At 41.2% G+C, this 27,994-nt stretch overlaps 3 protein-coding genes across 3 annotated transcripts; 2 read left to right on the forward strand and 1 right to left on the reverse strand.

The window, feature by feature from the left end:
- Positions 1-2,619: 2,619 nt before the first annotated feature.
- On the reverse strand, positions 2,620-3,671 carry LOC135634664 (non-specific lipid transfer protein GPI-anchored 5-like). Its single transcript, XM_065145131.1, has 3 exons — positions 3,265-3,671; positions 3,129-3,176; positions 2,620-3,048 (listed from the first exon to the last, which is right to left on the reverse strand). The coding sequence occupies exons 1-3, from the start codon at positions 3,593-3,595 to the stop codon at positions 2,915-2,917; spliced, it is 513 nt and encodes a 170-aa protein (XP_065001203.1). The 5' UTR covers positions 3,596-3,671; the 3' UTR covers positions 2,620-2,914.
- A 1,908-nt stretch (positions 3,672-5,579) lies between these two features.
- On the forward strand, positions 5,580-15,463 carry LOC135635990 (protein NETWORKED 1A-like). Its single transcript, XM_065147482.1, has 7 exons — positions 5,580-5,812; positions 6,423-6,615; positions 6,692-6,745; positions 6,837-7,108; positions 8,013-11,410; positions 11,557-13,737; positions 14,116-15,463. Exons 4-7 carry the CDS (start codon positions 6,994-6,996, stop codon positions 15,205-15,207), a joined length of 6,786 nt encoding a protein of 2,261 aa, XP_065003554.1. The 5' UTR covers positions 5,580-5,812; positions 6,423-6,615; positions 6,692-6,745; positions 6,837-6,993; the 3' UTR covers positions 15,208-15,463.
- A 1,744-nt stretch (positions 15,464-17,207) lies between these two features.
- Positions 17,208-25,044, forward strand: LOC135635132 (monoterpene synthase 7, chloroplastic-like). The gene is made up of 6 exons (XM_065146004.1): positions 17,208-17,467; positions 17,710-18,085; positions 18,182-18,400; positions 18,490-18,628; positions 18,714-19,003; positions 24,805-25,044. Exons 1-6 carry the CDS (start codon positions 17,221-17,223, stop codon positions 24,992-24,994), a joined length of 1,461 nt encoding a protein of 486 aa, XP_065002076.1. The 5' UTR covers positions 17,208-17,220; the 3' UTR covers positions 24,995-25,044.
- The last annotated feature ends 2,950 nt before the right edge of the window (positions 25,045-27,994 follow it).

A 27,994-nucleotide genomic window follows, 5' to 3' on the forward strand; every position in this document is an offset into this window, starting at 1 on the left:
ATGGAAATGACTACGATTACAGTGAAGAGGGACGGTAGAGCATCGTGATGCGGTGGCGATAGGATAATGCAGTGGACAAAGTAATCTTATTTTTTAAAAACATAAAATAAAAAAGAATGCACCGTTAGAAATAATAAAAGTTTTATTAAAAAAAAATGAATTCACCCCATACTAAGCAATGACATCAGATACTATTAGAAGACTGTTGACTAGATAGTCAGGTCAACGTTAAAAATTACCAGTGACATCAGATACTATTGTTAAGAAAAATGAAAATAAAAGACTCGATCCAACTTAGCGACTCGATGTCACGTTAGATAAGGGTAGGCCAACGTTGTGAAAATGTCCTTGGTAATATGGTATTGTCACCGTATAAAAAATTATGGTTCGGGCACCACTTTCGCATACCTCATTTTATACAACTAAACCGTCGACATAAAACATCCTCGATATTAATTTTCTCATATATATATATATATATATATTATTTTGCTCGTAACAATCACTCACAGTCCTCCGTCGCACATCCTCCCACGCTTAACGAGCTCCTTTTGCCCCATGCTTGGCCATGCCTTTGCCCCCACCCACCACTCCCTTCCATCCTTGCGTTTGGTAGCCGCATTCATCGAGTCTCTAGCTACCCTCCTCCCCTCTCCTAACCATCTATGTCTCCATTTGTAACTTGAAAAATAATTTAATTATCACATCCTACTCGGTGTTCGCTTGTACCTCCACATGTCAGTTGGTAGACAATGTCGATTACCCCTTGATTTGTGTATGTCTTTACTCACAAGCTAGTAATACTAACTGTCCCTTCCTCTTCTATGACTACTTACGTTTCCTCTCATTACCTTAGCCTTTATATGCGAGTTGGCAATGTTGGCAACCTTCTTCCCTCCCCTGGCCACTTGCATTTCTATGCAAGAGTAGTAGCCCATCATAACAAGGGTCGATGGGCTAAGTGGCCTAGCATGGGTGAAAAAAAATTTTAAGTTGCAAAAGTAAAATGGTCTTTTTACTTAACAATTTGGGTCAAAAATGTTTAAATTAATTTGATCATATAATTCTTTATGAAGGGACATTATTCATCGTCATAATGAGAACATAAGACCCAAAAGCTTAAATTATTGAGAAAAAAAAGTAATGTGTAAAATTCTAATATTTTGATTAGATTTGATATGTGAAATTGAATAAGTACATTGTTAAAGTCGAAATTAAAGACAAAAAATGTTAATATTAATTAAGCTTCAAAAGAAGTCAAGATACAAATTTTAAACAAACGGTCTATTTTGACACGATGATAATTTTTTTATAGGATGACAAATAATTCAAAACTTAAATTGTTATAAAAGACCTAATATTAAACTATAACGGAGAAAGAGATACATTATGTAGATATATTATTATACACCCTTCCCTAGGCACTTAGTTAGGAAGGAGATGTCCATAATTTCTCACACAAACTCAAAACATGTCTTCGAACCCAACCTGAATACTTATTTTTCTGCTTAACTTTAAAAAAAAATAACTAAAAATATAAATAGCCTAATTTGAACTTGTTAGATAAACTCCATTTCATGTAGATTTTATTATACTTAAATCCAAATGTACGTACCACCTATGTACTAATTTAATATATATATCTTGTTAAACCAAGTTTTTCAACATGTGGAGATAGTTTGCATTAATTCCATATATGAAGAAGCAATAATGTATTGTATATTAACCTTACGCATCTTGTTCAAACACATAAATGCTTGTTGGTTGGAAGATGATATTAATAATCACCATAACTATGAAATTATGTATCATGGTTGCAATGGCAACTATCTCAGAGTGATGCGTCTCGATATACGGATGGTTTAAATTGATGGATCTCACCATCAACCATCACAAGATGTAGGAGCAAATTGTATTATTAGATATTGTATTAGTAAATGGAGGCTTATGAGGAGAATCTTATTCGTATTTTGAACAGGAAAGGAAAAAAAATCTCCTTGCAAACTTCTAAATTTAGTTAGGAATATTTTGCTCTGACTCTTTTTCTAATTACAAATAGTCATATATTTTTAGAAAAAAAAATAAATGTCTCAATTGGTTGACAAATTTTGTTAGGACCATTGAATCTTTTTTTTTAGATGTAATTGGTCTTAACGACTCTGTTGTGGTAAACAACCTTGAGCCGTGGCCTCGGGGTCGCTCGCGGTGGTCCGATCGGGATGGGGTCGTCGTTTCCTCCGGGCGAAAACTCCTTGCCTGTGCGCCCGGTGGGGACCTTCGACTTCGCACTTGCACAAAGGCCGGGTCGGGATGCTCGGCTCGACCCTTCCGACGATCAAGTCAGATGATGTGAAGGGGGTTTTAGATGAAGAAATCTTTTTGTGTATCCTCTTTTTTCCTCTCCTTTCAGAGTGCGAGGGTATTTATAGGGAAGCTTACTGTTTCCCGATGTGCCCGCTTGCAGGGAACATGCTGATAACGTCTGACGTTGGTGCTGGCGTCGCGTGAAGAATCGAGCCTGCGTAGGTGTTAATGCACCTCGGCCGACGTTCTAGTTCGTTTGACCAAGTACTGTCACGTCGATCGAGACGTGAGGCGTCATCTGACGTCAGTCGAGTCTTATTTTAATTACTATCCTCGTCAGACTCCTTATTTTTGTGCTAATATTCAAATACAATATATTCCTTATGATAAGCATACCATATGCTTTGTAAAACAATAATATAACTGGATAGAAACAAATATTATAAAGATGCATGTTCTGTCATAGGTGTCACGTAAGCAATTTGATTCACGGCTACATCTCCGAATAGCCTCAGCGGAGACAAACATTATTGAACGCCAGAAGAAAAAGAATACAAGCCCACTCATAAACCATCCGATAAGCAAATACATATACCAAAAAGCTGCAGCCTTAGACGCTGACGAGAGATGTGAAAGGATATGCCCCGATCGCGACCAGAGAGAGCAGAAGCGCAAGAGGTACTCCTGCAGAGGCTCCATCTGATGAGTCTGTGCTTGTTGCAGGGTTACTTTTTGATCCAACACCTGCACATAAAGCACTTTGAAACTGGCACCCTTGTACTGAAACTTGAAAGGGAGATGCATGGCAAAGATCACTCTCATACCTGAAGGTGATGTGGATGGTCTTGCTGGGGATGCACTCGGTCCACTTACTGCTCTCGGTTCATGCCATGCCATAAACGACATTAGGTAACTTCATTGAAAATTGCAAGACGAGGAGTAATGGAGCATGATGCTTACCATTGCACTGGCTGAGGGGGATTTGAACCTTGCAGGCACTGGGAAGAGCGAGCGCCTGAGTCTGGTTCACGGTGATTCCGAGCGAGGAAGCCGATGAAGCTCCAGAACTGATGAGGGTGCAAATGCATTGCGGCTCTGATTGCACCACGGAGGAGAGCTGCGAACAGCATGAACTGGAGGGGGTGGAAGCGTTGCCTGTGATGTAGTCCAAACACGGCGACAAGCTCATGATGGCCGACGAGCACGAGCTGGACTGGGCGCTTGCACCTGCCAATAGCACGGCTGCCATTGCCGCAACTAGGATTGCTTGAATGCTTCTGGTATCAGCCATTCTATGACGACCTTAACTTGCCCGGATGATTGAAGAGAGAAGGTGGAGTGAACGCTTTGCCTGGAAGATTGAAGAGTTCAGGGTTTTATCTAGTGAAGAAGGGAGATTGGAGTATGATTGGTGTAGGTGACCAACTCTTCCTACTCTTCAACCAACCTTCATATAATTGCTTGGATCCGCAGGAGGAAGAGTCATGTTTGATGACTACATTACGGAGTGATCAACCTAACTCAACCTGCTACAAACTCTTTCAAAATGTCATTTTGTGAATGATTTAGCGTCTGCTTTACTACATGCGTGCGACTGAGGGAGAAGCTACAGCAAACCGGCTTTATATATATATATATATATATATATACCTTTAACTAAGTAGAATATGACTTACCAAAAAAACTAAGTAGAATATAACATACCAACACATGTAATGAAAAAGAACCCCTTTAATAGCAGTAATATTCTGATTGCCTGTGAATTTGGTTTATTATTTCTAGAAACTTGAAATGTAACATATTACTTCCATAAACTATGAAATTAAACTGAAGGATACACGCCCACAAATATATTAGAAAAGTATACGAATGTTATCTAATTAGGTTAAGCTGACCTAAGTCTTTCGCTCACTATGTTGTCAGTAATAGTGATTGATGAATCTGTTTAAGTTAAATGTTCTGAATATGATTTGCAAAAAATATTTGAAGCATCTAAAATATTAAGTGTGATCAGTAGAACGACCTATTAATTTATCAGACTTGACTTTTCTTAGAGTAAGTGCTATACTTACTCCTATCTAATTAATCTTGCTGTGCCAACTAAAAGTTACGTCATCTAAATAATGTTGCTCCCTAATTTCTCCCTTCTCTAAATTTTGGTATTAGCCCTCGAAGGTTTGTTGAATTGACTTTGACTTGCTAATTTATCAATTTATGGTCACTCGAATATTATTAAACTAAATCAAATTAATTATAAATTATATATTTTATACTTAATTATATTTAGTATTTCGATCCTTATATTTTAAAAAATTATATTATGATCTATAAACTTATAAAAATAAAATATTTAATCTAATTTCTTCTAAATTAAAATGAGATAGAATCAGCTCATGCTTAGTAATAAATTCTATAATATTTTCGTTAGTATAATGGATGATATGAGGAGAAATGAAATTGAATATTTTATTTTTATAAGTAAAAAAATCTCAATGTAACTTTTAAAAATATGAGAACTGAAATTCTAAAGATAATTAATTATAAGGAGCTCAACAGTATACATTTCTTGTAAGCTTATATTAGTATGATACTCAATATATATATATATATATATATAGGCAAGTATTAAGGTGAATATCCAACTAATTCCACATCGGATATGATCTAAGCATCTGATACGAGGCATAACATATAGATAATCACTCATACGTGACACCCATTCGGTCAGCATGTCAAACAGAACCTGATTCCATAAGATTGATGACGTAGTACCGATAATGATTAATTCATCTCGATTCTATAAGATCTGTTGCGTGGAATTAACATACTGACTCGATAAGATCATTGCTCCGTAACCATTGTCCAAATAATTCTTTGCACAATCTTATGGCTAATCGATGGTCGGACGATGTATTAAGGAACTCTCTCACTTCCAAACTTCGATACTTATCGGCCCTTAGCAACAGAGGGACCCGGGAAGTCACTGACTCCCTGTCCCATCGCAGCCACAATCCAGGGTTCCGTCTCTTCACGACGGCCCACCTCCCACGTCCTATTAGAATCGCTTCCGTCAGTGGCACCCGGAGGAAATCCTGCACGCTGGCTTCCCTCAGACATGCGAACAGCGGCAGCGCGCAAACTACAACGGGAAGAACGGAAGCACACATCCTCGGCCAAATCATAGCAGACTAATTGGATCCGCTCCCCTTCCTCCAAGGCTTACACGACGCCGTTTTCTTTCCATATAACTCATCGGCTGTTACTCCCAAATCGCAATGGCGTTGTACCGAGATTTAAACGACGGCTCTCCCCGTTCCGTCTCGTCCTTCGTGCTCTGGCGTCCTGCTTTTCTTGTGCGCACGGCAGACTTCGCCTTTTGTCTTGGCAGTACCAAAAAGATGGGATCGGTGGGAAGGAGGGTGGGCTGACCGCTGAGAGTGGCTGAGAAGAATAGCTGGCTTCCATCATTGCAGCTGCTTGTTTGTGCCCGCTTCGGATTTGCTCTTTGGTATGGCTTCTTCTCCCGCAAGATTGGATTTTTCTTTTTCCCTCTCGCATTATGATGTATTTCTCGTGATCTGCGTGGTGAGCTCGGTTTCATGGTTTTGGAGTTTTGGGTTCCTGCTATGGGATATTAATGCTCACGACGATCTGTTGTACAAGCTCGGAAGCCGTTCGATCCCGACACTGCGAGGTCTTAACCTTATGCAGAATCTTTTTCTTGGTTTTCTTTAACACTCTGATATCAAGAAAGTCAATCAGCTGCCTTTTCTCTTGCACAAGATCAAACTCATTAAAAATCCATGTAGAACAGAGAAACCTTTACTCCTTTTCTTGGAGCTGTGGTATATCATCTTCTAACAAGTAGCATTTTGTGACGAAAGCCATTTACAAGAAAACCATATTCTCGTGTTCTTTCTTAAGGCCTTCTATGCTATTCCTACTTGTTTGATTTTGCATGCCAGACTTCATGTGATTTATCCCCGTTATGGCTTCTGCAAGAGACAATTTGTCCTTTTTAATGATTTTGTGAGAAAAGACAGTTTAAGACAGTGCCTTTTTCTTTTGTTCCTGGCATTGGTTTTTGTTCTGCAGTAAACCGTTTTTTTTCTTAGCAGGCTCCATCTCTCTACCACGTCTTAGTCGACATTGTCTCCTCTTCTGATCGAGCTAATGCAAAACAACCATTTCTCGTTTTCTAGATGGTGCAAATTTGAGCACGGTTGACAATTTTGGTTGCATAATTCGTTTCTATGAACTAGAGATTCTTTGAGTGGAGATGGTGGAAACCCCCTTTTTGCTGTTAGCAATGTCAGTGAATCCTTCTCTCAAGAAATATTATTTTCGTGCTGATTTTTACTGTTACTGATGCCGTGATTCCTAACAGAGTGAAGGCATCAGAAACTTCCTGGTTTGCTTATAGCTCAGATTTATTTAGAAGGTGACGTTTTTGCTCGTCATGAATTCAAAATTTACTTCCAAGTTTCCGGAAGCCCACTATTTTCTGACACTTGCACTTGTGCATTGCCTAGGTAAATTGCAATATTGCAAATTAATTTTCTAGCTGAAAGATTTTGTGTCAAACAGAGTAGGTTTCAGTGGTTTTGTTCCTCATTTGTTCTGGCATAGATCATCACCAGAGATATAGCAATTACGCTTTTCAAGATTAAAAGGAGCATATTACTTTGTATGCTTGAGTTCATGGCGGACAGGTTGCATGCTGAATCAAGACGACTTTATTCATGGTGGTGGGACAGCCATATCAGCCCAAAGAATTCAAAATGGCTTCAGGAGAATCTTGCAGGTTCTTATTATTTTTAGTCTTCATCATCATTTTGAAAAATTGAGCTTCACACTTGATACTTCACTTTATTGATAAGAAAGATTATTTGTTTAGCAATTAGTTTGAATTCTCTTGCTGATTGGTTAGTATCCTCTTTTAACTTTCCTCATATTTTCACAATTTTCATCTCACTCATTTGATTCAAACATCATATTTCACTGGATTTGAATGGGACTTTCTCCATAAGTAAAAAGATCTAGCTCCTTGTGCTCTGTACACCTCAAGCTTTTTGCCACATCTAAAATTGACTTGAGGTTTGCAGGAGGATCCCACTGAACAAATTACTGGTGATTCCTTCACTTTCATAGGTAAACGATAAAGGAAGTAGCAGCATGTTGGAACCTTTTGTGTCTCCTAGATTGGAGAGAGCATTGTGTTGTCTGATGTGGAACTTTCCCCTTGATGTGCATACACCTGCACAATGAAAAGGTTTAGGTCATCTTCTTTGGACAAGTCAGCAGGTTGACCAAATTTGACCAGATCCTTACCTTATATGAAGCGAAGCCATCCTACTTGACAACTTAATGAACTTAATGCATTCAGTATATTATTAATCAATATACTTAGTCACTTTACTAATTATTTTGTAACTTCTAAATCCAAAGCCTGTAATCTGGAATTTGATTTCTAAGCAGCAATTGTATATATACGAGCTTCATCGTTGTGGATAGGAGCAACATGATGGATAGAAATACATCAGAGTGATCAGCTAAAGACAAGTGTCATCAATAACATATTGCATTGGTTTTTGTCTATAACTTGATCATTATTTCATTTGTAGGTTAAAGTTACATTATCTGTAAAATGTGATCTTACTGTAAAATAGTTTGGAATCACTTTTCCTAAAGGGGCACTCTGTAATCAGATACAGACATGAAGGTCAACACAATAATCAAGATGTTAGAAGAAGATGCTGATTCCTTTGCAAGGAGAGCAGAGATGTACTACAAGAAGCGTCCAGAGCTCATGAAATTGGTGGAGGAGCTTTACCGAGCATACCGTGCATTAGCAGAGAGATATGATCATGCAACAGGAGCACTTCATCAGGCTCATCGAACAATGGCAGAGGCATTCCCTAGCCAATTCCCGTTGGTGATGTCAGATGGATCACCTTATGGTTCTTCTGGAAATGAGGCAGAACCTCACACACCTGAAGTGCCACCGGCCCTTTGTGCGTTATTTGATCCTAATGAGTTACAGAAGGATGCATTGTGCTTGTCATTAGATTCACATGTACTTAGAAGAAATGGGTTATATTCTGAACAAAGTAGTTTATCTTCAAGAAACAAGGGTTTGAAGCAATTGAATGAGATGTTTGCAATTGGGGATGGGGCAGCACGCACGACATCTGATGGGAGAGCAAGAAAAGGACTAAATTTTCAGGAGGAAGAGGGAGAAAGTGTTGACAATAACTCAAAATTTTGGCCTGTAGAAAACACTAAACTTATGGAGAAACAAGATTCAAGCTATGTAGCAAAAGGTCACCAACAAGACATTTCCCAGTTATCAGCCGGGAACCATAATCTGAAGATTCTGATAATGGCAGAATCTGATCGTTCTAATAATACAGAAAATGAGCATCAAGGCTTGAATCGTACTCTCTCTAAAATGAGCTCTGAGAAGGATGCAGATAACATTCAATACCAAGTATCTCCTGAAAGAACCTCGGTTCTTGAATCTTGTCTCTCTGCCACACAAAATGAATTGAATAAACTCAATGATGAAATGCTGAGCAAAGTGAAGAACCTGCAGAGTTGTGAAGAACTTAACCAATCTCTATCAATGGTACTAGAGATGCTAAGAAAGAAAGCAGATATGCAGGAGTACAAACTTATTCAGAATCAGCAGGCATTAGAAAAATTCCACAATACAATTGAAGACAAACACCAGAAATGTATGCTGGCTGAGATGGTTGTCCTCTTGGAGAAAAAGCTGCACACTCAATCTCAGGAAGAGGTAAATCGTTTGAGTCAAGAAATTCAAAGAGGTATCAATGAGTTAAGGGATATGGAGCTGTATAGTATAGATCTCCAGGAAAAGATATGCAAGCTTAATGATGAAAATGACAGCTTAAATGAACAAAATCTTCACTCTAGCTTGATGAACAAAATGCTCCAAGACAAGATCAATTTGTTGGCTGAGAAAAAAAGGATCCTTGAAGATGAAGTTGGGTTCCTTGTTGGCGAAAAGGAAATCTTTATTCAAGAGCTGTGCCATATTAAAGAAATTAGGAATGACTTGGAAGTGAAACACCAAGAACTTATGGAGGAAAAGGTAGCTGCCAGGATACATGCTGAGTCCCTTGAAACAGCCATAAAAGATTTGCAAAATGATAATTCTGACTTGAAAGCTATCTGCAAGAAGTATGAAGCTGATTTTGTGGAGAAGCTGAGAGATAGGGACGATATTTTAAAAAAGAATACAGCATTGGAAAGTTCACTATCTGATGTGCACATAGAGTTAGGAGTTGTAAGAGAAAAGATTTTAGCACTGAAGGAATTGCACGAATCTCTCAACAGAAAAATTTCGACCAATATTGCTGAGAAGAATGTGCTCATCTCTAAGGTAGAAATTCTTTCAAAGGATGTGGATACCCTTTCCAGAGAAAAAACCCTCTTGGAGAACTCTCTTTTTTGCTTAAGCACTGAACTTGGGTGTTTGAGGCCAAAGTTGAAAAATTTTGAAGAATCCTATCAGTCGCTCAGCGATCAGCATTTTGCTCTTCTTGCTGAAAGGAACAGTCTTCTCTCTCAGGTAGAGAGCCTTACTCAGAATGTGGAGAAGCATTCAGAGAAAAGTTTGATTTTGGAGAACTCACTATCTGATGTAAGCAGCGAAGTTGGGTATCTGAGGTCAAAATTGAAGGACTTTGAAGAATCCTGTCAGTCTCTCAGTGATCAGAACTCTGGTCTTCTAGCTGAGAGAAATTCTCTTCTTTCTCAGGTAGAAATTCTAACTCTGAATGGGGAAAAGCTCTCAGACAAGAATTCCTTCTTGGAGAAGTCCCTGTCTGATATGAACAATGAAGCTGGGAATTTGAGGTCAAAGTTGAAGGAATCTGAAGAATCCTGTCAGTCTCTCATTGAGCAAAAGTCTGATATCTTTGCTGAAAGGAACACCTTGCTTTCTAAGGTAGAGATTCTTATTCAGAATGTGGAGACACTCTTAGACAAGAAGTCCTTCTTGGAGAAGTCTCTATCTGAGATGAGCAATGAAGTTGAGTGTTTAAGGTCAAACTTGAAGGATTCTGAAGAATTCTGTCTGTCTATAAGTGGTCAGAACTCTGGACTTCTTGCTGAAAAGACAGCTCTTGTCTGTCAGGTACAGTTTCTTACTCAGAACATGGAGAAGCTTTCACAGAAAAGTTCCGTCCTGGAGAACTCCCTATCTGATGCAAACAATGAAGTTGGATGTTTGAGGTCAAAGTTAATAAACCTTGAAAGTTCCTGTAGTTCACTGTGTGATCAGAACTTCTGCCTTATTTCTGAAAGAGGCACTCTTCTGTCTCAGGCAGCGATCCTTACCCAGGATATGGAGAAGCTTTCGGAGAAAAATTCCTTCTTGGAGAACTCATTAATTAATGCAAGCAGTGAAGTTGAGTGTCTGAGGTCAAAGTTAAAAGTCTCTGAAGAATCCACACATTCACTTGGTAATCTGAAGTCTGTTTTTCTTGCTGAAAGGGAGAATCTTCTATCTCAATTAGAGATTCTTACTCAGAATGTAAATAAGATTTCAGACAAATATTCTAACCTGGAAAACTCTCTATCTAATATAAGCACTCTAGTTGGGTGTCTGAGGTCAAAGTTGAAAGACTCTGAAGAATCTTGTCAGTCTCTTCGCAATCAGCACTCTGGTCTTCTTGTTGAAAGGAACACTCTTCTTTCTCAGGTGGAGGTTCTTACTCAGAATGTAGAGAAGCTTTATGGCAAAAACTCATTCTTGGAGGACTCCCTAACTGCTGTAAGCAGTGAAGTTGGGTCTTTGAGGTCAAAGTTGAAAGACTTAGACGAATCTTGTCAATCACTCAGCAACCATAACTCTGGTCTTTTTGCCGAGAGGAACAATCTTCTATCTAAGTTAGAGATTCTTTCTCAGATTGTAGAGAAGCTTTCCTACAAGAATTCCTTCTCGGAGAACTCCCTATCTGAGGTAAGAAATGAAGCTGTTTTTCTGAAGTCAGAGTTAAAAGACTTCGAAGACTCCTATCAGTCCCTGCGTGCTCAGAACTCTGGTCATTTTGTTGAGGACACTCTTGTTTTTCAGGTCACTCTTTCTCCCTCTCCCTCTCTCGTATATTATCTCTTTTTAAGCAATAACTATTATTTCTTGTCACATGATAGCAATTTTCCATTTTTACCAAGATATTTTTCCATTCTCAGATTACATTGATTTTCATGTTTGCATGCTAGGTAGAAAGAATCACCCTGAATCTGATAAACCTGGAGAGTATGTTCACTGACTTGAAGGATAAGAACTTGAAACTAACAAGAGAAAGAGATTTTTTAACCCATCAGGTCAAGGATCTACAAGATCATCTGAAGCTAGAAAAAGAAGAGCATGAAACCCATATTCAATCATACAAGAGTAGGATAGCCACATTAGAGAACCAGATCTTTCTCCTGCGACAGGAAAACCAGCTTAAAGAGGAGGAGCTTGAAGCAAAAGAAAATAATCTGATTGGTGCTCTGATGGGAAATTTTATCTTGCAAAGAAGTTTGTTTGATGTAAATGGAAGGAACTTGGATCTTTCCATAGAATGTCAGAAGCACATACAGAATTGTAATAGTGCCGAGACAATTATTTCAGAACTTGAACAGGAAAAGCTCATGCATATCAACAACATACTGTTATTGTCGGAGCAAAAGGAGAATTTAAATAATGGAATTCATTTACTCTGGAACACACTTATTTTTTACAAGGACTTTGGTAACTTGGATGAAATCCAGGATGAATTTAATATTATCTTGACTGAAATTAAAAAGCTGTTGAATTTTACCTCAGAAGCCGAGAGTGATAATCAACAACTGCAAATAGAGATATCAGTGTTTGCCACGCTTCTGAGGCATATAATACAGGATCTCATCAGTCTAAGATTGGAGAAATGTTCTCTTGAAAGGGAGCTTGACATCAAAACCGAAGAATTATTAGCATTAGGAAAACAGAAGCACAAAATCTTAAGCTTGAATGAAAAACTAGTGAAGGATGTGGAAGCAAACAACCAAAGGGAGGTAGTACTGGAGACTGAAATAAAGGCTGTCCATGGGCAGTTGACAGATCTGCAAGATGCTCTCCAGATGTCTAAATGTGAAATTTTAAATTTGATTGAAGAAAAGATGATTCTCATGGAAGAATCTTACAGTTTAAAACAAAAGCATCGCATGTTGGAAGAGGAACATATTGATGTCCTTGCAGAGGCAATAGAACTGGATCATATTTTTGTCTTCTTTAAGAGCCTTAGTGCAGAAAGATTGTTGGAGTTGAGGTCTCTCAGTTATAATCTGGATTCTCTTCATGTTATTAATAAAGGTCTTGATGCAGAGAATAACAGACTAAATTGGAAGATAAGGGTTCTCGAGGAAGAGAAAATGCATCTTGGCGAGTCCATTACTTGTCTAGAAGAAGACTTTAGAAATCATTTACTGCTTTCAGAGTTCGATTTAATTACAACTACAAAAGTCCTAGATGAACTAAATCTTCAAAGTCAGTGTATAGAGACTCTACTGATACAGAAACAGACACAGCTATCAGAAACAAATCAGAAGTTCCAGTCAAGTCAACAAAAGAACTCAGAATTATGTAGAATCCTCAAGGGACTTCAGCTGGATGATGAAGTGAATAAACTGGTCAAAGAAGAGTTGGAGCAGAAGATTTCAACTTTATCAGAAGTGCTTGACCACAGGAATGATAAGATCAGATATCTTAATGAAGCAAATGAGGTGCTGCAAGAGGAAATTAATCAAATGTGTGCAGAAGTTAAGTTGCTTGTGAACAGTGAGGAAGATTTGATTTCAGAACTTCAGAAAGAAATAGCTGAAAATGAAATGAGTAAGCTGGTCAAAGAAGATTTGGAGCAGAATATTTCGACTTTATCAGAAGCACTTGCACAGAGGAACATTGAGATCAGATACCTTTATGAAGCAAATATGGTGCTTCAAGAGGAAATCAATCAAATGTGTGAAGAAGTCAAGTTGCTTGTGAACAGTGAGGAGGATTTGATCTCAGACCTTCAGAAAGAAGTAGCTGAAAATGAGCGCTGCGAAGGGGAAATCACAGCATTGTTAAGTGATGTTCAACTCTCCACAGCCTATGCTGCATTATATGAAGAAAAAGTTCATGAGCTGCTATTAGCAGGGGAAGTTAGTTTAATATTGCAAAAGGAGACACTAGATATGGAGGCACCTTTAACAAAGGATTATGTGGATACTCTGAAGAAAAAGAATGATGATTTAGAGGGAGAAAATAATGGGTTGAAGGCTGTCCTGGATGTTTATCCAGCATGCATAACATCTTTGTGGAATGGTATTATCTCTCTAGAAAAACTAATTATGACAATGTCAAAGCATACACAATCAAACCACTATGAGAAAGAGGTACACTTCTTAGCACTATTGAATCTGAACATGTTGTCAATCTTGATCATAGTTCAAAATTCAATCTATATTCGAAGATCAGTTAAGTTCACTCGAAGACTATCAAAGTGACAAGTTGACAAAAGGTAACTAAGATATAGGCAAAGTTCAACTGTCTTAAAATCTGTGTCACTGGATCAAATTAAAGACATGCCTAAAATTTTGGATCAATGTGCTTTCAGGGCATGATTCAAAAAAAAAAAAAGATTCAAATCACCAGAAATTTTATTTTTGCCTTTTGAGGATAAAATTGTGCTTTACTTTCTGAGGTAAGCTAACACTATTGGCTAATTGAATCTGCAACTTTCACTTCTGACACTCTGACTTTTCTGTCTCCAGGAGTTGCCCTTGGTTTCTTATCTGCATCATGGTTCTTGTCAATCTGGTGAAGGTCATAAAGTCTTGGATGTCAAAGGCGTTCCAGAGTTGGAGAAATTGATTACTAAAGTAGAAGCTCTTCAAAAGATGATAATACATATCAGAAGTTACAGAGTGCAGGAAAACTTTGATGCTGATTCCAACCTAGAGGCTTCAAGTAAAGATGTTGATGGGTTAAATAATGAGGCACTTGCAGGGCAGTGTGATGTTGATGATGAGGGACAAAATGTTAATGAAATCTCCAGAGGGAAGTATCGGCAAATGATGAAAGATAATAAACTCGAGCAGGAGTCAAGTTATTTGCACTATAGGACTATTTGTTCTGATGGTCCAAGCAGGATCGACATTGATGATCAATTATGGGAAGCTGCTGAAAGAGATTGCAGCAACCAGAAATGGAAAGCATCAACAGCTGCCATGGAACATGGCATAGAGTCTATAGAGGAAGAAAATTCCAAATATCCTTCTTCAGAGCTGGTGGTTGAGAAGGAGTTGAGTGTTGACAGGTTAGAGATGCCCAATAGAGCTTTGGCATCCCAACAAGAATTGTCCAAAATGGTCCTCCCAAGGCTTCAAACTGACTTGCGAAAGTTATTGGACCTCGAAACGGATGTGAAGGATTTGAAGAGGAAAATGGAAAGCTCTCAAATGGGGAGGCTTCCTGCAAGTCAAGGATATAATACAATTTATTCACAGTTAAATGATGCAGAAGGAGCTGTCATTGAGCTAATTGATACAAATAACAAGTTGACCAACAAGGCTGAAGAGCTCCATTCCTCAGATGGTATGGACACAAACTCTGGAGATGGTGGCAGCAGAAGAAGACGGCAAATTGCAGAACAAGCAAGAAGGGAATCAGATAAGATAGAAAGGCTAGAGCTGGAACTGCATAAAATCCAGTATGTCTTGCTGAAACTTGAAGAACAGCATGCGAGGAAGCACACTAGGGTTGGAGACAGATCAAGAATTCTTCTAAAGGACATTATATATGGGAGGAGAGACTGTGGTAGAAAGATGAAGAAGAATCTCTTCTGTGGATGCATGAGGCCGTAAACAAAGGGGGATCACTGATTTTTTTTGTTTTTGTTTTTGTAATAGGCTAAATTGTCTTGCAGCATCTTCTTTTGGTAGCTGAAAATAGTTGGGTTTTTGATCAAGTTGGTACACTAGAGAGATAAGAGGGACTGTAAATTGCAGGTATAATCTACTCTCGATGAGCAACATTTACCAAGATTTGTATCATGGTGGTATTATGTCAGATTCAGGTTTAGTCACTGCAGTTTGTAGCTACAAATTAGGATATACAATGAAATATATATATATAAACATGTTTGCATTGTCATTGGAAGTCATAATCCATTTGACCTGTTTAATGTGATAGGCACGATGCATTATAAATTAAGTGCAGATTAATTTAACCTGCTTAATATCCGATTCTGTTGTGGGTACGAGTTAGGAAACGAAAGGAGTATAATATTCAATTAGGTACTCAGTCGAACTGTTGGCGGCTGCATTTAGCGTGGTTCAAATTGATTAAGCCAAAGTTAATACTGATATATGTATCATATTCTTATAAATCAATTTTAATTTTTACTCATCTTCGAATTTAATCAAATGAAGATGTCACAAAAATAAAATATAACAGTAGCTTAATGCGAGTTTCATTTACGCCTAAACAAACCTTCCCATGAGTTTCACAGCGCACAAGCACACACTATTATCTAAATTATTATTTTTGTTGTCCACACTATTATTGTGCGAATAAAATGAAGTGCAATAGCATAGGGTTTACATATTGATGATCATACAAGTGGACTCTGTCTTTTCTGAATGCGAGATTAATAGACCGTTGTATTACAATTGCATAAGCTGCGCACGTTGATGATCATACGAGTGGACTTTCTTTTTCTCTTTTGAGAATGCCGGATTTGACCATCTTTGATGTCATGTATACTGTGATGTTGATTGGTCTTTACTTTGGAGAGGTTAAATGGTTATAGGATGGAGAGATTCACTATCTGTGTCACTCCTTGTAGATGAAGGACTTGAGTCGTTAAATGTACAGCACACAATACCGATACTTCTTTAGTCAATTTGATACTCATGACCAATTCGATGTTAATTATTAATATGATGTGATGGATCCAATAGACATAGATGTTTACATTTACACTGCCACATGCAATGTCCACATCGTGTTGGGAAACAAAAGCTCTCAACATGCACATAATAACTGTGAAGTGGTACGCTGATAACGTGGCATAAATGTTCTCTTATGCAGTAATAGCATGGGTCGCTTTTGCATTTATTTGTCTTCTTTTCTGTTTTCGACCCAACGGATTCTGTCAAATCGGACCCCAAACAATATAAATTAATTTTAGTCGTAACATATAAATTCAATTGTATCTAACAGAACCAAATTGTTGTCACTTATTAATCCGACTCGCAGCTGAATTTTAATAGCTCCCGAACGCATTAATAAAGATTACAAATCCCTTTTTGTTCGACTTTGGTTCATGCCTTTGAAGATTATTTGGACTCAAAGCGATACTATACGGTTGAATTAAGCGTCGAAGTTAGCATTCTGCTTGTGACTCTCGTTTTAGGGAGGTCGGACGTCCGTCGAGAGACACGAGAGCCTCGTTACTGAATCCATCCTGTTTTCACCGCCTCTGGCACTATAAATCCAACGACAACACCGCCATTACAAAGCCCATCAGATTCTCCGATCCTCTACTGAGTGTTATCCACCGAGCCAAATGGCTTTCTGCTCTTCTGCTCCGTCCTTCTGCTGCAGCTTGATCGGTGCCTATCCGCGGACTGCCCCCTCCAAGTCTTCACCCCGTCGATGCCTCCTACTGCCAATCCGGTGTACTGCGCGGACTCCTCCTCCTCCTCGGCGATCGGCTGATTACCAGCCGAGCTCGTGGAGTGACGAATACATACAATCGCTAACAACTGACACCAAGGTCGGCGTGCATGCAATATGTAAGGTTGAGTTTTATCTATAGTTCGCATTGGTTACTGACTAGCTTTCATCAGGTGGAGGAGGATAACGCAAGAAGGATGGACAAACTGACAGAGGACGTGAAACAGCTGATCTACACGAAGAAGGGAATTGAGGAGCAGCTTCAACTGATCGATCACCTGCGGCAGCTTGGGGTGGCGTATCACTTTAAGGAGGATATTAAGGATGCTTTAGGGACTATATACGGTTCCGTGGAAAAGGTGAACATGTTGCTGAAGGATAATCTTCATGCCACGGCTCTTATGTTCAGGCTTCTCAGAGAACATGGGTTTGCTGTTTCTGAAGGTGATTAAGCTGTATATCCTGCTTTACTCCTTTCTTGGCGACTGATACAACATTGTCGCTGATGTACCTCATATATTGCTAGAACAATTACTTTCATAAAACTGAGACAACTAGAAATATGTCCAATTAGTCATACAATTATGCCACGCTAATAGCTTTACATACTATTGGAATTTTGTGTTTATTCTGCTCTACCATGGTGTCACAATCTGACATGCACAAATTTTGTGGATGTTCTAAAGGTGTCTTCAACCGATTTATAGATGAGAAGGGCAACTTGAAAGCCAGCCTTCGCCACCAGACCGAAGGATTGGTGAGCTTGTACGAGGCTTCCCATCTTGCACAGGAAGGAGAGCACGTGCTGGAAGAAGCTATAAACTTTACGACTAAACAGCTCAAGAGCCTCATGGAGGGATCACTTGAGCCTCATCTCAGGGAGCACGTAGCCCATGCCTTGGAGCTTCCATTGAACTGGAGGATGCCGAGGTTACAGACCAGGTGGTTCATAGAAGCATCCCAAAGGGAAGCGAAGATGAACCCTGTCCTGCTTGAATTGGCTAAGTTGGACTTCAACAGGGTTCAGATCATATATCAGAGGGAACTCAGAGAAGTGTCGAGGTATTTTGAGCTTGCTTTACTTGAATCATGTCTTGTGCATTCTGCCCTCGTTTATGAACCAGCAAACTTCAGCACAAACTTATGGCTATCTATCAGATGGTGGAGCAATCTTGGCCTGGCGCAGAGGCTTCCATTTTCCAGGGACAGGTTGATGGAGAACTATTTCTGGACGGTTGGCTGGGCTTTTGAGCCACAGTTTGCAAGATTCAGGGAGGCGCAGACAAAAGGGAACTGCCTGATAACAACAATAGATGATGTGTATGATGTTTACGGCACCATCGATGAGCTCGAGCTTTTCACGGATGCCGTCGAAAGGTAAACAACTCCTCCACGTCATGCATGTAGGAGGTGTTATTTCAACAATCTTTGATTCCTGATAACATCTACTCTGATGGATGTTGCAGATGGGATGTTAATACAATGGACAAATTGCCAGAGTACATGAAGATATGTTTTCTAGCCCTCTTCAACACTACAAATGACACCGCGTACAATGTTATGAAAGAGAAGGGTCTGGATATAATTCCACACCTAAAAAAAGCAGTAACATATCGATCCCATCCCCCCTCTTTTGTGTATCGTCAATCATGCAGTTCCACTTTATAAGCAGTGCTACCGTTGGATTCAGTGGGCAGATCTATGCAAGGCATACATGGTAGAAGCAAGGTGGTACCACCAAGGCTACACACCCAATCTTGAAGAGTACTTGGAGAACGCACTAGTATCGATATCGGGTCTCCTGATATTGACTCTTGCTTATTGCACCAGTGACGATGTAAGTCAAGAGACCTTGGAAGACTTCCACAGCTGTCCTGAGATTGCAAGACGGTCATCCATGATCCTTCGACTTTGTGATGATTTGGGTACTTCCAAGGTATTTGAAATGCACCATAATTATCATTCGTTCATGGAATCATGGCAATAAAGAGTTCACACAGTTTCTCCTCTCTCCATCGGTTGTTTTTGTGCAGGACGAGCTTGAAAGAGGCGATGTGCCCAAATCTATCCAGTGCTACATGCATGAGAGCGGTTTATCGGAGTATGCGGCTCGTGAGCATATTGATTAGTGATAAGTAGATGAGATTTCCCTAACTGTTGAGGAAATCTCTCTACTCTGTTGAGGGAAATCCTCTAACCCGTTGAGGAAACTTCTCCTTCTAACCTGTATATAAAGACGGAGGATATGTCAATAACATTCAACTTCTTCTTCTACAACTAATTTATCTCTTTATTTTAACATGGTATCAGAGCCAGCTCCTCTTGGCGACAGCAGCATCGCCATGTGTTAGCCAAGCGGCCACAGTAGCACGCTGCCTCAAGCGGAGTCATTGAAGAAGCACCAAGACACGGATTCAGAGCCAGTGCTAACCGGTCTTGCTTTTCTTCGCCGGCCTTGCTCCCTCTCCTATTTGCTGCCTACAGCAGACACTCTCCGTCGCCGTCACGCAAGGAGGAAAACATTCTCTCCTCAATAGCAGTGAATGGCGAACAACGGTGTCTTCCTCGCTTCCCAGCCAGTAGCAGTCGCAACTGCTGCACCTTCCTCTTCCTTCTTCTTCGCCGGAAGGACAACGTGGTCCTTCAGCCCCACGTTGGGCAGCACCAGAGAAGACATCAGCCGCCTCCTGCACTTCTCCGGCCAGTAGCTGTCGCAACTGCTGCATCTTCCTCTACCGCAGCAGCTTTCGCTGCCGTTTCCCTCTACACAACGGCGCCTCCTCAACGGCGGTGTCTTCCTCCTCAATAGCAACGAACGGCGAACGACGGTGTCTTTCTCGCGTCTTCCTCCTTCGCTGTCGCAGCCACTTCCCGGCCAGCAGCAGCCGCAACCGCTGCATCTTCCTTCCTCTATCGCAGCAGCTTTCATTGCCGCTTTTCTCTATACACCTAATTGCTACAGATTTCTCTCACTGCAGTTTCCTTGAGTACTGCTGCAGATTTTTGCGATCATTTTCCGGCGAACCGCAGTCTTGAGTACCGCTGTAGTTTTCGCAGCCATCTTCCGGCGAACTGCAGCCTCTACAATCTGCTGCAGCAAGCAGCAATCCACAGCAGCGAACTGCAGTCTTGAGTACCGCTGCAGTTTTTGCAGCCATCTCCCGGCGAACTGCAGTCCCTACAATCTGCAGCAGCAAGCAGCAATCCACAGCAGCTGCCGGCAGCTTTTGGCACTGTTGTAGATTGCTCAATCTGCTACAGCAAGCAATCTATAGCAGCAGCCCCCTCCCTCATTCTCCACCTTGTGTGACCTGAGTATCACACAAGGTTCGCTGCCTTCTTCTAAAAAAAAAAAAAAAAAAGAAAAAAAAAAGAAGGAAAATGTCTTCATTCACTTCTTCTGATGTTTCAGTTCCTGTAGGGACTCCCACTTCTTGTTCTTCTACAGGGCTTATCTCCATCAATGCTGCCACGCTAATCCCCTTTAAGTTATCAAAGGGTGGCAACTATGCGTCCTGGCGAGCTCAATTCTCTAATCTTTTATTTGGATATGATTTGTTAGGTTACGTTGATGGTTCTTTCAGTTGTCCTCCGGCCATGCTCAACATCCCCGGTGATCCTAATCCAGTACCCAATCCAGCTCACAAACTGTGGCTACGTCAAGATCGTCTCATTCTCCAAGCCATTCAAGCTTCAGTTGCTGGATCCGTTGCTCCCTTGATATCTTCATATGTGACAGCTGCCGATGCATGGTCTAAACTGCAAACCACCCTAGCAAATCATTCGCGTACTCGCAAGCTCAGTCTTCTATCCAAGCTTATGGAGACAAAACAAGAGGGAAGTACTATCTCTGATTATTTACAACTTATCAAGGTTATCATCGATGACTTGGCCTTGATAGGTCATTTCCTATGTGATGAAGAGGTTGTCATTCATACCCTCAATGGTCTCGACACCGACTACAAAGAATTGGCTGTTGCAATTCGGGCACGCTACTCGCCAATCTCTTTTGAAGATCTCTATGATAAGTTGACTGACTACGAGATGTCTTTGAAGCGTGCAGACAAACTGCCTGGATCAACTGTCACAGCTCAAGTCAGTCACAAGTCTAAACAGAAGAACACTCGGTACTCACCGAACATCACCCAAGGTTTGGCTACTACGCCTCTTGATTCTGTGAGTTCCATGCAACACCCCTCCTATCCTCCTAGTCATCCCTTCTCGCAAAGTGGCGACTCCAGCCATCATCCGTCTTGGCGTCCTGCCCTACCGAGCCATCAGAGACGGGTCGTTTGCCAACTGTGTGACAAAGTCGGCCATTCCGCTAAAGTTTGCCGGTCTCGTCTCCGCCTCCCTACTCTGTCACACTGGCCACAGGAAAATCTCCTAACTATTCCGACACCTAGCCAGTCTAACTGGATTGTCGACTCTGGTGCCTCTCATCACATCACCGCTGATCTTCAGAATTTGTCTCTTCACAATCCCTATGGCGGCAAAGATATCATCATCGGTGATGGTAAAGGACTTTCTATAACTCATACTGGTTCCACAACGCTTAATTCTGACTCTAATACATTTACTCTCGATGATGTTTTATGCGCCCCTCATATTAAACGCAACCTCATTTCTGTTTCTCAATTTTGCAAACATAACAATACTTCCATTGAATTCTTTCCTGATTCATTTCTTGTTAAGGATTTGAGCACGGGGGCATCATTGGTCCAAGGCCCGAATAAAGACAACATTTATGAATGGCCGTCAGCCTCTCGAATGACCCAGCCCACTGTTCATTCTTCTGTTGCGGTTCCAGTTGATGTGTGGCATCGTCGGCTTGGCCATCCCTCACCCTTTATTCAGCAGAAATTATTATCTTGTCACTCTCTTCCTCTTTTTAAGTCCCCTAATTCTATGATGCATTGTGATGCTTGTCTTAGTAATAAGAGTCATCGGCAGCCTTTTGGTTCATCTTCAATTTCCTCCTCTAAACCTTTTGAAATTATATATACTGATGTTTGGGGTCCTGCTCCAATCTTATCTTTTGATAAGTTTCGATTTTATGTTATTTTTGTAGATCACTTCTCCAAGTACACATGGATATATCCTCTTTCTCATAAATCTGACGTTTCTCGCGTTTTTTCCACTTTCCAGAAGTTGGTCGAAAACTATTTTCAGTCTACCATTAAAACAGTCTACTCTGATGGTGGCGGTGAATATCAAGCCCTGGCGTCTCATCTCTCAGCTTGTGGCATTCAACACCTCAGTCTCCTCCACATACTCCTCAACTAGTTGGTTCTGCCGAACGCAAACATCGGCATATAGTAGAAACTGGACTCACACTTTTACATCAGGCTTCCATGCCTTCAACTTTCTGGACAGCAGCCTTTCAAACTGCTGTCTACCTAATTAATCGGATGCCTACACCAGTTCTACAACACCAGTCCCCCTTTGACACACTGTTCCACAAACCCCCTAACCTTCGTAAACTCCGCGTGTTCGGTTGTTTATGTTATCCTTGGTTACGTCCCTATGCCTCTCATAAGTTAACATCCTGATCTTCTCCTTGCATCTTTATTGGTTACTCACTTGACCATAATGCTTTCCGCTGCTATAATCTCCACACTCACAAAATCTTTGTATCACGTCACGTTATCTTTGTTGAGTCTAACTTTCCTTTCCAAACCCTTCCATATCCTGCCATACGGACCACTTCACTATCTCACTGGAGTATACCTTCGGATCAATCGGACGAGCCTCCCATGTCTTCGTCTACTTCCTCCCCTCCTGATCCGCACTATATCACTCCAGTTCAACACTTGTCTGTTTCCTCTGTTCCTACTCCACTCCACTCTTCTCCAATTGATGGGGCAATATGTTCCGAAACACAACCATCCTCTTTACCTCCTTCTCGCCCAAGTGCCCCTGACGTGTCTCCACTTGACTCGGCTTGTGCCACTGATCCTCACCCAACATTACCTCCTAATCCTGTCATCTCCAATCATCCTATGACCACTCGCTCTAAGCATGGTATTTTTAAACCTCGTCAAGTACTTAACCTACAAGCTGTCATGAATTCCTCATCCCCCAACATTGAACCCACCACCTTCACTCAAGCCTAAAAATCTCCGCATTGGCGTATTGCCATGAGCGAGGAATATAATGCCCTCCTCCATAATTCAACATGGGATCTAATTCCTTTTCATCCTTCACAAAACATCATCGGGTGTAAGTGGGTCTTTAGAATTAAGCGGAACCCAGATGGCTCAGTTGCTCGATATAAGGCACGCCTGGTCGCCAAAGGGTTCCATCAACGACCTGGAGTTGATTTCACTAAGACGTTTAGTCCTGTTGTTAAACCCACTACAATCCGGCTTATCTTGAGTCTGGCTACCACTAAAGGCTGGCAATTACGACAATTGGATGTTAATAATGCCTTTCTACAGGGATCTCTATCTGAAGATGTTTTTATGCAACAACCCCCCGGTTTTACTCATCCTCAGTATCCACAGCATGTTTGCAAACTTCGGAAAGCCATTTATGGACTTCGTCAGGCTCCGAGAGCTTGGTACACTCAACTTAGCTCATTTTTGACTTCTGTCGGCTTTCTTAACTCCAAATCTGACACTTCGTTGTTTCTGCGACATCATCATGGAAACACAATGTATATTCTGGTATATGTGGATGATATTATTGTCACAGGAAACAATCCCGCCAGCATCCAAGCGTTCGTCAAACAGCTGGCAGCTCGATTCTCGCTTAAGGATCTCGGACCCTTGAGCTACTTTTTGGGCGTCGAAGCTACCTTCACATCTTCCGGTCTCCTTTTATCACAACGCAAGTACATTCAAGATTTATTATTAAAGACAAACATGCAGGATGCAAATGCAGTTACAACCCCCATCTCTACTAGCGGTTCTCTCAAATTATCAGATGGAAGTCCTGCTACGGAACCCACTCAATACCGCCAAGTTGTTGGCTCTTTACAATACTTAGCTCTCACGCGTCCAGACATCTCATTTGCTGTGAACAAATTATCACAGTTTCTGCAGCAACCATCTACTCTACACTGGTCTGCGGTCAAGAGACTTCTACGATATCTTAAAGGGACTCTAAATCATGGACTCTTTTTTCGTAAACACTCTCCACTTCGTCTTCATGCATTTGCCGATGCTGATTGGGCGGGCAACCTTGATGATAGAACATCCACATCGGGGTATATTATCTTCCTTGGTGCTCATCCAATCAGTTGGAGTTCTAAGAAGCAAAAGACAGTCGCCCGGTCTACAACTGAAGCTGAATACCGTGCCATTGCCGCTACCACTACAGAACTCAATTGGATCACGAATCTTCTCCAGGAACTCAACATCGATTCCACTCCTACAATATATTGTGATAATATTGGAGCTACCTATCTGTGCGCTAATCCGGTATTCCACTCCCGCATGAAACATATTGCTATTGACTTCCACTTTGTACGTGATCAAGTTGTCCGCCGTCAACTCCGTGTTTCTCATGTTCATACAACTGATCAATTGGCCGACTCACTTACGAAGCCTATAGCTCGTAAGCTGTTTGCATTACATCAGTCCAAGATTGGCCTCCTTGATAGGAGCACCATCTTGCGGGGGCATGATAAGTAGATGAGATTTCCCTAACTGTTGAGGAAATCCTCTAACCCGTTGAGGAAACTTCTCCTTCTAACCTGTATATAAAGACGGAGGATATGTCAATAACATTCAACTTCTTCTTCTACAACTCATTTATCTCTTTATTTTAACAATTAGGGGGAATTGGAGAGCAATAAACGGAGATCGAAGTTTCACTTCTCGTTTCGAGGAAAACCTAAAAATGATAGCCATCAATATTCCTCGAATGGCCCATTGCATGTACCAATATGGAGATGGATATGGCAAACCCGATGGAGTGATCGAGGATCGCATCGGGTCTTTGTTGATTGAACCTATACTTCTGTAACAATGTAATTAAGGATAATATCGTGAAGCTATAATTCTCCTCGTGATTTGTCCTAGTCTTTGATCAAGTTTCTTTAGGTGTAATCACTCTGTTTATTCTGTAAAAGGTATTTGATAGTGTAATTTTCGTTTGTTGGTTGTGATAATTGATCTGTATCATCGTTTTAAAAGTAGAAAACTTTCTTTATTAACCATTAAAGGAAAAAAAAGCTTATAGTATATTTTATTTTATGCTACTGAGATTGAATTTTTAATTTCTCTCAACTTTACTATGGACAGGGCACCTAAAAAGGATGATTTAATGGATCATCTATCTACAATCACGTAACATGGCTTAATTAAGAATAAAATGATATATTATTCGATAAATTCTTAGAAAAAATATATAAGTTTCACAATTTCTCTCAAAGCACCTCTAATAATGTGTAAAGATAATTTTACTCTTATTATTTAAAAAAAAATTTATTATAGCCCTAGCCATGCCTCTACCTATGCCAACCTTGCTGGCACCTATACCCTATAACCGGGTCTCTCCCTCCGCATCGTGCATGGTCACACTAATTGTGCCCCCCCCCCCCCCCCTCAACTTTCGTCGGACCCCTTGGACCCTTAATGGTATAATTTCTCTCAACTTTATTGTGGACAAACACCTAAAAAGGCTGATTTAATGAATCAACCGTCTACAATCACACGTGGTATGGCCTAATTAAGAATAAAACAATATATTATTAGATAAATTCTTAGAAAAAATATAAGAGTTTCATAATTTCTCTCAAAGCACTTCTAATAACGTAAAAAGATAATTTTACTCTTATTATTTTGAAAAACAATTATTATAGCCCTAACCATACCTCCACCTATGCTAACCCTGTTAGCGCCTATGCCCTATTAGTGGCCCCCCTTCGCGTTGTGCATAGTCATTCCAACTGCCCGCCCACCTTTATAAACATCGTTAGTCACAAGGGTAAGTTGCCCTCGCTTCTTTGCCTGTGGTTGATGGCGGGAAGGGGGCATGAGCATAGCACATCAGCAAAGAAGGGGCATGAGGAGGCTATGCGATCTACGTCAGACCCCTTGGACCCTCAACCCTTATCGTCATTGTTGGTTGTGGATGTGCAATGCAAAGTTGCTTGCGCCCTTGCTTGCGTGAGGGTGGCAAGGGTCGTTCTGTTACTAGTCCAACAAGATGTGGTGAGAGCCACTATGCCTCCATCACTAGATTGGTCCGATGGATAGGGCAACCGGTGGGGTGATGATACGACTGTTGAATCTCGTATTTTGATGATGAAACTACTTGATATATGTTTATGATTTAATCTGCGGGTTGAGTGACACAGGAAGCTTCGATAAGGTTGAGACAATTAAAGCAAGAAAATCATGTTGTGCCGAAGGAACATGTCAGAAGATTGGACGTCGGGCCGGTGGATCGGTCGACGTATCGACAGAAGGCTTTGGGCCGTGGAATCGGGCATCAGGCCAAGAAGAGCGGGTATTGTGCCAAGGATATCGGAGTTGCGGAGTCAACTGGCCGATTAGGCAATAGGCTGCAGGAGAGGACGATGCGCCGAAGAATCGGACGAAGCGTCGAGGGACCAATGACATGTCGGACAACTTGGTTAATTGCTTAGGATTAATTGTCTCGATCGAAGTTTTATTTTATTGTGCATGATTAACTATGATAACGATGAAGACATAAAGCGAAACAAAGTGTCGGAGTCAAGCGCGAAGGATTTGTTGCGAGTTCGAGAGTTCGACGGAAGTCCGAAGGTTCGTCGGGAATGCTACCGGAACTAGCCGAGAATGAGTTGGGAGCTTGCCGAAGGGTTTTTCGGAAGCTCGCCGGAAGGTTCGTTGGAAGTTCGCGGAGCTCGCCGAGAAAGATCGGAGCTTACCGAAGAAGCTCGTTGGAACTCACTAAGATCAAATCGTGAAGTCTAGGAGCTTGCCGGGAGTCCGCAGAATGGTTTCCGAGAGTTCATCGGAAGACCGCCGGAAGTTTGCCGGAAGCTCACCAGAAGAAGTCTTGACTTGCGGACTTTGTAATAGCTTAGAAAATGTCTTTAAAATCATAGTTAGCACGTTAATTAGGGTTAGGATTAGGTGTTAATTCTATAACCCAAGTAGGGGCCAATTAGGCTCAAGTTCGGACTGGTTTGGGCCAAGTTTGGAGCCAAATCAAGTGAACTGAAATAGTGAAAGATGTGCAACCGCCCCAGCCAGGAGGTGGAACCGCCCAGGAGAGGATCTCCCAACGAAGCTGGGCGGTGCAACCTCCTCTGTCAAGAGGTAGCACCGCTAGAGCTCAAGTTTCGAGCTCTGCCAGGTGGTGCAACCTCTCCAGTCAAGAGGTGCAACCACCTGAGCTCGGTCTTCGAGCTCTGGCAGAGAGGTGCAACCTCTCTGGTCAGGAGATGCACCGCCTGAGCTCGGTCTTCGAGCTCTGGCAGAGAGGTGCAGCCACCCCTGACAGAGAGGTGCAACCACCGAGCTCAGATTTTGAGCTCTGCCAGGCGGTGCAACCACCGAGCTCAGTCTTCGAGCTCTGCCAGGCGGTGCAACCACCGAGCTCAGTCTTCGAGCTCTGGCAGAGAGGTGCAACCGCCTGAGCTCAGTCTTCGAGCTCTGCCAGGCGGTGCAACCTCTCCAGTCAAGAGGTGCAACCGCCTGATCCCGGAATTCCGGGATTTGATCGTTTTGAGCTCCAAATTTGAACTGGGTTAGGGCCTATAAATACCCCACCCATTCAGCACAGAAAAGATACAGATCCACAATGAATTCCTGATCTTTTCTGTGATTCTAAGAGCTCAAATTTGTGTAAAGTCCAAAAGTTCTCCTCTTTATGTTCTTCAAGTCTTGAGTTGTAAAGAGAGGAGAGAAAGGATCTGTAAGGGTTGTCTCCCGAGCCCGTCAAAAGGAGTGAAACTGTAAAAGGACAGTTGGCCTTCGCCCATTGAAGGAAGGCAGCTAGTTGACGTCGGTGACCTCGTTGGAGGAGGAAGTC

The sequence above is a fragment of the Musa acuminata genome, chromosome BXJ3-4, assembly GCF_036884655.1.
Source record: "Musa acuminata AAA Group cultivar baxijiao chromosome BXJ3-4, Cavendish_Baxijiao_AAA, whole genome shotgun sequence".
In the NCBI taxonomy this organism is placed as follows: domain Eukaryota; kingdom Viridiplantae; phylum Streptophyta; class Magnoliopsida; order Zingiberales; family Musaceae; genus Musa; species Musa acuminata.

Excerpts from the sequence above, each read along its gene's own strand:
- LOC135634664 (XM_065145131.1), bottom strand. The coding sequence starts at position 3,595 with ATGGCTGATACCAGAAGCATTCAAGCAATCCTAGTTGCGGCAATGGCA. Across the intron at positions 3,177-3,264 it reads CCCCCTCAGCCAGTGCAATG|TAAGTGGACCGAGTGCATCC; the intron begins GTAAGCATCATG and ends AACCGAGAGCAG. Across the intron at positions 3,049-3,128 it reads ACCATCCACATCACCTTCAG|GTGTTGGATCAAAAAGTAAC; the intron begins GTATGAGAGTGA and ends CTTTATGTGCAG.
- LOC135635132 (XM_065146004.1), top strand. The coding sequence starts at position 17,221 with ATGGACAAACTGACAGAGGACGTGAAACAGCTGATCTACACGAAGAAG. Across the intron at positions 18,629-18,713 it reads TTCCACACCTAAAAAAAGCA|TGGGCAGATCTATGCAAGGC; the intron begins GTAACATATCGA and ends CGTTGGATTCAG. Across the intron at positions 19,004-24,804 it reads CATTCGTTCATGGAATCATG|GGGGAATTGGAGAGCAATAA; the intron begins GCAATAAAGAGT and ends TTTAACAATTAG.
- LOC135635990 (XM_065147482.1), top strand. The coding sequence starts at position 6,994 with ATGCTTGAGTTCATGGCGGACAGGTTGCATGCTGAATCAAGACGACTT. Across the intron at positions 7,109-8,012 it reads GCTTCAGGAGAATCTTGCAG|ATACAGACATGAAGGTCAAC; the intron begins GTTCTTATTATT and ends CTCTGTAATCAG. Across the intron at positions 13,738-14,115 it reads CAAACCACTATGAGAAAGAG|GAGTTGCCCTTGGTTTCTTA; the intron begins GTACACTTCTTA and ends TTCTGTCTCCAG.